We start from the raw sequence: 11,299 nt of genomic DNA, 5'->3' as shown, positions 1-11,299 counted from the left end.
CGCATACTTTGAATAAAATATTTGTTATCATTCTCTTGAAATAAATGTGTTTTTTTCTTGAAAAAATACCGGTTTCATATGTATACACCTGGTATATATGTGGAAAAAGGATACAAATAATAGAACTTATAAAACATTGTTAGTCGATTTTTTGCTCTTTTTTTGCTCTTCGATAATATATAATACGTTACCCAAAAACAACCGCTAAGTCATACATACCCTCCCCTCGTCATCAAAAATGTTTTAAAAGTTGGAAAACCACCCTGAACAATGTAAAAACGATTTAGAACTCCAAATTGATTACATCTTCCAGCGGAACATGTTCTGTTGCATACGTTCACGTGAAAGGGTAGTTTTGGGAATATTATAATGAGAGGGAAATTTTTCAGTGTCATGTAATTAATTTGGAGTTCTAAATCATTTTTCCATTGTTCAGGGTGGTTTTCCAACTTTTCAAAAGTTTTTGATGACGAGGGGAGGGTATGTATGACTTAGGGTTAGTTTTTGGGTAACGTGTTATATATTATCTGAGAGCAAAAAAGAGAAAAAAAAATATCAACTAACAGTTTCTTCTAAGTTTGATTATTTTTAATGCTTTTTTCATACAAATAAATGTTCTGCTGCTTAGGTTCACTTTGAAGGGTAGTTTGGGGAAATTATAAAGAGGGCGAAATTTTCAAATGTCACGTGATTAATTTGAACCCTAAAACATGTCTACACTGTTGAAGGTATTTTTCCCATTTTAAAAACGTTTTTGATCACAGGGGGTAGTTGTGTAAGACTTAGGGGTAGTTTTTTGGGAAACGTAATAAATGTCATCCGTAGGGGAATTGTCGGTTAAACTATTCCAACAGATGGCGCTACAAAAAGTAGATCTGTCTTTTTCATTGAATTGCATTAAGAAAAAGCAAAAATAATTAAAAACTTGATGCTGTTTGCAAATAAACAAAAAAAAATATATGAAAAAATAAGTCTAACTATTACTAATTATTAAAAAAAAGAAAAAGTCATGAAAATATGTAGTTTAATATGAATAAAATTTTATTTTGAGATACATTTTGAAAGCAGTTCGAACTTTATATTTTTGTGATTTATTTTGCTCATATTATTGATTTTATTATTTATGAAAGTTAAACAAAATTATTTTTGGTTAAAATTATTAATGTAGCTAATTAAAAAATTAATAATATTAAAGACCTCAATGACAGAGATATTTAAAACATATACATGATCAAAAGAATTAATAAAAAATATATGAGAAAGTGGATTTAATATTATTTAATATAATGTATATATTTATTTAAATTGAACCGAATATCATATATACATTTATACAGTGCAATCATTTATTTGTTGCTTAATCTTGAAAGCTTTTTTCTCGCTGCATTCAACCCCTAATAATTTTATTTAAAGGAGATTTTGAATTAAATAGTTAATTATATTATTGTAAAAATCATTTCTATAATAAACAGACTATAAACTATTAAACTCTATAAACAAACGTACCGCACTCATGATGGAGTGTAGGAGGAAACTCTATTTTTTCGTTCAACTTGACGCTCCGAACTTTTGTCTTCTCTATTTGTTTATTAATAATTTTCCTACTCAAAGCATGGAAAATTGAAATTTTTTGCATAACAATTTTTTACGCTTTGATAACTGATCAGGAAAACTTTATTTTGTCTAAAATTAATGTTTAGGTACTCATAAAATACAAAAAATTTGTTTATCATTCCATTTATTTGTTGGAAACAAATTTGATAAACAAATTAACAAATAGTCTTATTATCGGTAAAATTTTTTGGTGTTAAAAGTGCTTCACATTAACGTAGGAACTACATTTAAGAACAAAAATAATTTAAAAGTTTATAATAACTATTGTTATAAACAATTCTTGTGGCAAAATATTATAATTTGAGATTTTTCAAATTATTATTTCCTTCAAGTGCCATGAAGACTTCAGCTATTCCCTAAAACAATAAATATTTAATAATATTTGATAAAATATAACAATTTAAATTTTTGTAAATACATTAGATAAAGAAATTCAAAATTTTGGTCCTTTCGCATAGAATTTTTTTTTACACTGGAAATATTTTAAGCTGTTGGGCAAATAACTGCTACTCACAAAAATATGTGAGAAGTTAACAATAACCATGGTTATGAATAATTCTCGTGACAAAATATTCAAATGTAAGGTTTTATCAAAAGTTTTATTTTCTCGAATCGTTACAATGGCTACGGATATTCCCCCAAAAATGTATCTTTGATCATATTTAGTGGAACATAACGACTTACACGTTTATAAACAATTTACATAAAAAATGTCCCATTGTTGGCAGTATCACTCGGAAAAAGTCGGGTTTTCAATCGTAATAGATTGGAAATGAATCATAACACTGCATGCTAAGATTCACTCAATACAAAATCTTTTGACAATAACCCACCGACTTTGCCATCAAAGTAAATTTAAATTTGATAAAACATTAAGTTTAAATATTTTGTCACAAGAATTGTTAATAACAGTGGTTATTGTTAGCTCTTCTAATATTTTTGTGACTAGCAGTCATTTTCCAATAGCTTAAAACATTTCCAGTGCAAAAAAAAAATTTTCTATGAGAAAGGGCAAACATTTTAAATTTGTTTATCTAATTTGTTTACAAAAATTTAAATTAACATATTTTATCAAATATTTGTTATTTTATGGAATACCTTAAGTCGTTCTGCCCATTGAAGGAAATTATAATTTGAAAAATCTCAAATTCTAATGTTTTGACACAAAAATTGTTTATCACAGTGATTATTATAAACTTTTAAATTATTTGAGTTATTAAATGCCTTTCCAACATTAATAGGAAGCACTTTTAGCAACAACAAAAAAATTTCACCGATAATAAGACTTTGTTCATACTTTGGCTGGAAAAATTATTAATAAAAAAATAGAGGAGACAAAATTTTGGAGAGTCAACAATCTATAGAATTTAATGATCTTTAAGTTAAAACAGAAAAATTCAAAATCGCAAGAAAATTGAAGGCTCTAGACATTTTTGAATGAAAAAAGTGCATTTCCTCCAACTGTGCGTCATGAGTACAGTACGTTTTTTTATAGATTTTAATAGCTTATAGTCTGTTTATTTTAGAAATGAGGTTTGCAATAATATAATTAACTATTTAATTCAAAATCTCCTTATAATTTTTAAATAAAATTATTAGGGGCTGAATGCAGCGAGAAAAAAGCTTTCAAGATTAAGAAACAAATAAATTATTGAACTGTATAAATGTATATATGATGTTGGGTTCAATTTAAATAAATATATACATTATATTAAATCCATTTTCTCATTTATCATTCGTGTCATTGACTTTTTTCCAAATGATTCCCTCAAACATTTTAATTACAATTACCACTACTTTTTAAAAATATTTTCTTCAAAACTTGAATTTTTTAAGATTTTAAAGGAACAAAGATTCTTTACCTTGCAACTTAAGGTGTAGTCCTACATATTCTAATTATCATCATATTTATATTGGATATGAGTAATATATTTTTCATTAATTCTTTTGATCATGTGTATGTTTTAAATATTTGTGTCATTAAGGTCTTAAATATTATTAATTTTTTCATTAGTTCGAACTGCTTTCAAAATGTATCTCAAAATTAAATTTTATTCATATTAAACTACATATTTTCATGACTTTTTCTTTTTGAAATAATTAGTCATAGTTACTTTTATTTTTTTATATATTCTTTTTTGTTTATTTGCAAACAGCATCAAGTTTTTAATTATTTTTGTTTTTTCTTAATGCAATTCAATGAAAAAGACAGACCTACTTTTTGTGGTGCCATCTGTTGGCTTAGTTTGACCGACATTTCCCCTCCGGATCGTAAGAAAACTACTAACCCATACACATACACGGTGGAGGCAGGGGGCTGGTCGTCATAGAGCCAAAAAATGCAAAAAAATCTCCACTTATCGTTTATTGCATTTTAATCATTTTTAGTGAGTTTTCCGAGGAGTTTTCGTAGGTGGCGGCGCTGAGTGGACGGACCTCAACATATTTCAATTTAAAACCGATCGGTGAGAGGTGCTCTACCACGCTGCCTGATTTCAGTTGTAATCGGTCAAATATTGTAACTTAAATCGCCAGCTGTGATTTAAGTTTCTGAGGAATTACATTCATAAATTGGAACTAATCTTTTTTCCATTTGCTTTTAAAGAAGGTTCTTAAAACACCTGAGGCTTTGAAGATTACATTCCCGTTGCCATACTCGCCCTTCGCGCTCGTTGATTAGGTAAAGGTTGTAGACAAATTTGTACAGCATATAAGAACTAGATATGGTTTTCAATATAATGTTACTAAAAAAAACCATTGGTTTTTTTTTAAACTTAGTAGAGACATTAAACCGTAGGCTTTGATTCCGTTTGTTCAAACTTCAGTTCTAAGGCAACTCTACTTTGATTAATTAATCTAGAACATTTTTAATTTTTGTTCAATTGAAAAAGTTTATCAAGATAGTTGATAAATCTTGTTAGTATCCACTAAAAATAACGCTTAATGATCTCTTAATAACAAAATTCGCATATTTTTGAAAATGATCTAACTTTTTGATTTTGAGACTAAATGGAAAATTTCATGCGAATAGTTTGGAAATATATTTTATATCTAGAATAAATTTGAATTTACATGTCTTAATCTATAGAAAAAAAATTGCTCCAATTTTTGATAATTTTTGAAAACATAAAACATTAAAAATTTTTTTTCGAAATTAGAAATGTCATAAGGATAATTTGCAAGTATTTCTGTCGCGTACAGAAAATGTTGACAAAAATGTCTAAAACTCTTTAAAAAAATTTTATTTCAAATTTTGAAGAAGCTCTATTTTAATTTTGGTCTAATCGAAAATTTTAACTGAGCTATTTTTTAAATATATTTAATATCCGATTAAAAACTTTGAATAAAATTTCCTAATTTATCAGAAAAATATTTTTTTTCTTTTTTGTGAAAATTTTCAAAAGTATGTACCGTTTCTAATTTATATGTAAATTGACATTTTCTTTGGATATGGATATTTATTTGGATTTTCTCAGGTATGGGTTCATGCACAAAATGCTTGATACATTAAAGGGGGGGAGGGGATGTCAAAAAATCATTTTCCATTCAAAGAATAATGTTTCACAAATGGGAGGCATCAACATATGCCAGTAAAAAAAGGATTTTGTTTTACGGAAAAACTATGCAAAATAAGAAAAATACCAGCTAGCAAAATTGGTCATCTCAATAAAAGCTATAAATTGGTTTCAGACTTTTTTTTAATAAGACTCATTGTTTTTGTTATAATCGTAAAAAATTACATCAAAAATTAAAAATTAAAATATGCCAGCGCAACAGGCAGACTTTTAAAACATTATTTCAATGAATAAATGATCTTAAAAAGCTGCAAAAATATTGTCTCATCCTTCATTAATTTTTTTTCTTAGTTTTTCACGAAAATTTGATAAAAGTTTTTTTTCACATACGCCATGAAACTTTTCTATCAATTTTACCCCACTTATATTCCCTGAGATTGAATTACTTGATTAATATTATACACTTCAGTTGAAGAGAGATTAATATTTACCAGCTACCAATCCTGTTTAGAGTGTAACATAAGTGTACATATCTTTTTTTTTTTAATTCCTAAGGTAACTGGATTGTCTCCTACCCTAAAAGCATTCCTTATAGGGTGCTACGTACATAGAAAAAATTTTACCGTTTGTGAAATGAAATGCATAATTGGTTGCTTTATAATATAATAATAGTAATAAAATATCAGAAATTATTTAATGATCAACTTAGTATATTGTCATTTATTTTGCTGTTCTTTTTTAGTTGTGCTTACCCAGTGGCCTCAGGTTTCGTACCCAAAAGCATTCAGTGGAGCCAACATTTCACTCCTTCGTTCTTACCAAAGAAGACGGACACAGAACATATGGTTTCAGTCTTGTCTTCTACGAAGAATGCCGGAATCGGAACATTTGCGCTGCTATGCAAACTTTACAGGCAATGCACATCACGGAACTAAGTAGTGGTCAAAATGACACACCCAATTGGTAAGAAAAATGTCTTCATTAAATCATCCGTAAAATTTTATTTATGTAGAAAACATTGATTTAAACCCTTTTTTTATCAATATTATTTTTTAGTTCCAATTTCATTTCTTGATTTGTTTTTAATTTGAAAAACTTCGATTTTTATCAGTTTTTGTACTTTTGATCACTTTTAAATCTGAACGTTTTTCCCTTCACTCTTTGTGTGGTTCAAAATGCAAAAGTTTGAAAACATCAAACGTAATAAACTTTTTTCGCTTTTATTGCGAATGACAAGTAAAAAATATGAATTAATTTCAGTGATTCGTAATTGAAGAACAGCAGTACATAACTAGCTAACCAACAAAATGATCTTAAATGAAGGCTAAAAACTCGTGATCAAAAAAATGTATCATGTACGATGAAATGGATGTGGAAGTTGACAATCTCTAAGTGACATTAACCTAAAATTATACCAGCCTTGATTGCGGATAGCGACTAAAAAACAAATTTTTAATTAATAAACAAAATTATTCTGTCCCGAGAATATAAAAAATTATAGATCACGATTAACAGTATGAAAGACATTTTTGCGTTAGAAATTATAAACAAATATATTTTTTAAATTTAAATTTTAATAATTTCAAGAAACATCAATACTAAAAGGTTGAAAAAAGTATTGTTATGCCACATCAGAGGGGTGACTCACCATGCAAATGCACCGAGTCACTTTTGGGAAGGACGGCAGGAGATGAAACACTGGCGCCACTAGCGCCACGACCTACATTTGAATGACAGCTGATAAGAAACATGAAAGATGTAGTATTTTTCTTCGTTTTTGTAATATTTTGAACATTTGTGGATATTTTTAAAACTTCGAGCTTGAATTAAGCCAAGATTAACTGTTTCTAGAATTTAAAAAAAAATATCGAAGATTAAAAAATAGGCCTTAAAAACACTGGAAATGTCTTTTTAAGGATTTTAATATTCAAGCAGAGTAAAATGGTGAAATATAAAAAGAATACGTCTTCAAGGCAAATAAACTTAAAGTTCTAAAATGCCAATATAAATAATAGTTTTTCTAGTTTTACTTACTTGAATGATTCTAAGGTATTATTACATTATAATAAAAATACACAAGAAATTATAAAAATTATAATTTTTAATATTTATTATATTGTATTAATCGTCAAGATAGTAAAAAGATTATCAGTATGAAAGCTCTTAAGTTTACTGTACATTTAGTCACATATATATTTGAAAATTAGATTAAAATATGGAGATTTGAATTAAATATGGACTAAAGACATCGATGTATCGATCCGAACTATAGAGCAGGGTACGGCTCAACCCGTTCAAACGGAGTAAAAAGTATTTTTCCTCGTTCCAAAAAATAAGGTTGTACGTTGGCAACAAGCAATTAAGCGTGAAGAAAAGGATTTTATTATTAAACCTGGACATTCATTGTGTGAAGCTTCCTTTTTAAAGGATCAGATAATTTGGAAAAATGAAGTTTTAGCTCCTGATCGAACGGTTATGGCGGTAACTATTACGATTTCTTTACACCGATGTCCTTTAACCTAAAATAACCGAATGGCTCTGACGGTTTCATGTTTACATTGATTTTTAAATTTTGAGATATTCTTATTGTTGCCGAACTTTTAGATTATTTTGATTGTGTGTAAAATTAAGGTTTTAATAGTTTTAGAAATTTTAACAGTATTAAATGCAAGTATTAAACTATATTATAATTGTAAAATAATGATTTTCGGCTTAAGACGATCTCAGGGTACCGCAGCCTGCCTGATCCCTTGGCGACCCCTTTCTATTGTTTATATATTTGGTCACAAGAATTGTTCATAAGAATGGTTATCATAAACTTTTAAATTTGGTTTAAAATTTGTCTGTTTTGGTAAACTATCATTTTTATTTTGGTTGAAAATTATTTTTTTTTTAAATGTAAATCAATTGAAATCAAAAATTTTTCACCAAAAAAGGCAAATTATAAAAAAAAAACTACAAACTACAAAAAAGTATACAAATGGTTAAAAAGTTCTGTAAATCATAAAAAAAGAAACCCGCATGTTTCGTTAGCAATTAGACTCCATACATACTTAATTTAATACAAACAGTATTGAAAGTTCTTTAAGTAACGTACGTTCGTTTTTTCTTTAAGTAACGTACATTACAGTGCATTGCAGTTGCCCAAACATTTTAACACGGCAACGCGCCTTCAACTCGACCTCCATGGTAGGGCGAAACAGAATTCTATCAGCGATTCCCAAACTAGTGCCGACGGTCGGCGGCCAGACCGCGGTCGGGGGAAGCAACCCCGGGCCGGGCAGCCCCCTAGGGGGGAAGCCAGCCCGGGCCCAGCTCCTCGGAGCCCCCCCCCCATGAGGACCCTTTCATTGTCATGAGATTTAAGGCTGTTTTAATAACTAAAATCCTAAAGACATGGCTCAATTCAATTCTAATTATCTGAATCATTTGCCTGATGTTATTTTAAGAAAATGAAAAAAAAGTTGATGAAAATCGGTTAACATTTCGAGTAATTAAGCATATCTTTAAGTATATGCAAAATTACAAGAACTGTCAACTGGCATTGAAGATATTAACCGATTTTCATCAACTTTCTTTTCATTTGCTTAAAATCAGATTAGGAAATTGATTCAACTAATTAAAATTTAATTTATTAACATTTTAACATATTTTAATTTTTCTCAACCGGTTCTAATTCTCTCGCATGAAGCATGCAACCTCCCGCCTGACCGACAGTCAAGTATCCCCCTTGGGTTCTCGTAGAGGGAAAAAAATGGTAGGGTGGCGGCCCTGTCCCTCCCTGAAAACTGCAAAAAAAGTTTGGGGATCGCTGCCGTATACGCCAGCGATTCCCAAACTTTTTTCGCTCTTTCTGGGGAGCGGTAGAGCCGCCACCCTCAAATTTTTTCATAATACTTGAACCCAAGGGGGGCACTTGACAGCCTGTGATGCGGACATGTGCTGGTCTGTGGCGCTCGACCTTCCCGTTATAAGAAAATTAGAGCCGAACAGGAAAAATGGAAAATTTAGTTAAATAATCATTAGCGAATTTTAATAGGCAGCGTTAGATTTTCTGGTCTATGACGAGAACATTATAAAAAGATAGAAAGAAATCGGTTAATAACTTCAAAAGTTATTGCACTTTTGTTAAGCTGCAAAGTAGTCCAGTAATGTATTTTCTTAGACAAATTTAGTGAAAATATTAACCGATTTTTATGAACTTTTTTTGCATATTTCTAAAATTATATCACGAAATAGATTCAGCGCATTTAAATTTAATTGTGTCATACTTTCATAACTTCAGTTATTGAAACAGGTCTCAATCTCAGAACAATGATAGGCATTCATGCTAGGTCAAAAAAAATAGTCCCATGCTCACAGCGGAGACCCTGCCTTGGAGCCTACCGAGCTACCCGGCCCGGGGTGGCATCCCCCTAGCGCCGGGTAGCCACCCTACCCAGGGTAGCAGTTTGAGAATCGCTGCTATACACCGTTTAAATATCCCCTGTAACATAATGCAGAAGCCACCGGTTGATAGCCGTCCAGCTTCGAGATCGAGTCCAGCGCTGAACAATAGAAAAGATTCGTCGAGGGATCAAGCGGGCTGAGCTACCCCCAGATCGTCTTAAGCCTAATTTTCTTGCAGTCATAATGGTAGAGAAACCTAAATTAAAACTAGGGGTTTTGCCATCTCAATTTCCAAACTGCTTTGATCATTGTTCGACGGCTGACTTTTTTATTAGGTATTTCAGAATCCTTTGTCAAAAAAATCGCGCTTTATTAGACGACGGGTTTTTTTTAGCAGTCTTCGAACAATGCTCGCGGCAGTTTGGAAATTGAGATTTTGAAACCCCTGGTTTTAATTTAGGTTTATCATACCAGTCTGACTAGCAAAGAAATTATTATGTTACAATTTTTATTTACTTTAATACTTGAGTTTATTAAAAGTGGGACGATGGTCGTGGGGGCTAAAGCGTAGGCTTTGGACCCACTCCTTCGGCTTGCGGGTTCGATTCCCGCCTCGCACTCTGGAAGAGTCTCGGTGGCCCATGCGGTGAACACTAGCCTAGCACACTAGCCTAGCAAGGGAGTTGTTCATCTCCGGAGAGTCGTGGGACCGGCGGTAGCTCTAGAGAAAAAGGTTTTCTCTAAGTACTTAAGGCTGTTGCTCTTGGTGGTTCGGAACCCACCTTAAACTGTAGGTCCCCCTTCCACCACCAAGTAAGTGTGTGGAGGGTGTGTAAAGGAATAGAGAAGGTGTAAGAAAAATGTAAACCCTTAGGGGACACATTAGAAGCTTCCACTACTACTACTACTTGAGTTTATTAATAAATGAATGTAATTTTACATAAATGTTGAAACTCAGAGATAATTCAACACTGTCATTAATGTTACTTTTACATTTTTCTTACAGTTAGTAAGGGTCTTGAAATATTTTAAAAAAATTTTTAATTATTGATACTATAATTTTACACACTATCAAAATAATCTAAAAATTCAGTAACAAGGAGAATATATTAAGATATGAAAATTAATGTTGTCATAAAATCGTCAGACCCACTCGATTATTTTAGGTTAAGGGACATCAGTGTAAACAAATCGTAATACTTACCGCAATAACCGTTCCATCAGGAGCTAAAACTTCCTTTTTCCAACTGATCTGATCTTTCAAAAATATATCTTCACACGCTACGTGTCAAGGTTTAACAGTGAAATCCTTTTTGGCAAGCTTAATTGCTTGTTGCCAACTTTCAACCTCATTTTTTGAAATGCAGAAAAAAAAACTTTTTTTACTTCACTTGAGTGGGCTGAGTCGTACCCTGATTTACAGTTTAGAGCTATAAATCGATGTCTACCCATTTTGATTACATATTTATCCGCAAATGATTAAAATACGCCAAAAAGACGATAGAGTTATGACATTTCACAAGTTTTTACATGGAAAATAATAAAAGACAACGGGCAGACCGAGCGTCTCAGCGGTGGCGCCAATGTTTTAAGTCTCGCTGCTCTTCACAAAACTGACTCGCGCTGCTAATGTAAAAGCGAAAATCGTGTCACCCCCCTGGCCACATGCATGAATTCGGCCAAAGATATTACAAACGTAGATGCGGTACGGGGCGTCGGAGTGGGGAATTATATATATAGGACATCACATTTTCTGCCCTATCGAGGTGCTGCCCTCATCG

The 11,299-nt window shown here is 31.2% G+C and overlaps 1 protein-coding gene across 5 annotated transcripts in view; it reads left to right on the top strand.

Moving 5' to 3' along the window:
- The window catches only part of LOC117173108 (DENN domain-containing protein 5B), a 216,468-nt gene that overhangs the window by 150,830 nt on the left and 54,339 nt on the right, over positions 1 to 11,299 (top strand). For all 5 annotated transcript variants that reach the window (XM_033361499.1, XM_033361501.1, XM_033361498.1 and 2 more), the window contains exon 3: positions 5,872 to 6,092. In XM_033361499.1, the coding sequence (XP_033217390.1) occupies positions 5,872 to 6,092 (221 nt within the window). The remainder of the gene's footprint in view (positions 1 to 5,871; positions 6,093 to 11,299) is intronic.

This window comes from Belonocnema kinseyi, chromosome 5 (assembly GCF_010883055.1).
Source record: "Belonocnema kinseyi isolate 2016_QV_RU_SX_M_011 chromosome 5, B_treatae_v1, whole genome shotgun sequence".
Lineage (NCBI taxonomy): Eukaryota > Metazoa > Arthropoda > Insecta > Hymenoptera > Cynipidae > Belonocnema > Belonocnema kinseyi.
Note: the sequence above shows the minus strand (reverse complement) of the source record. Positions and strands in the feature narration are given on the sequence as shown.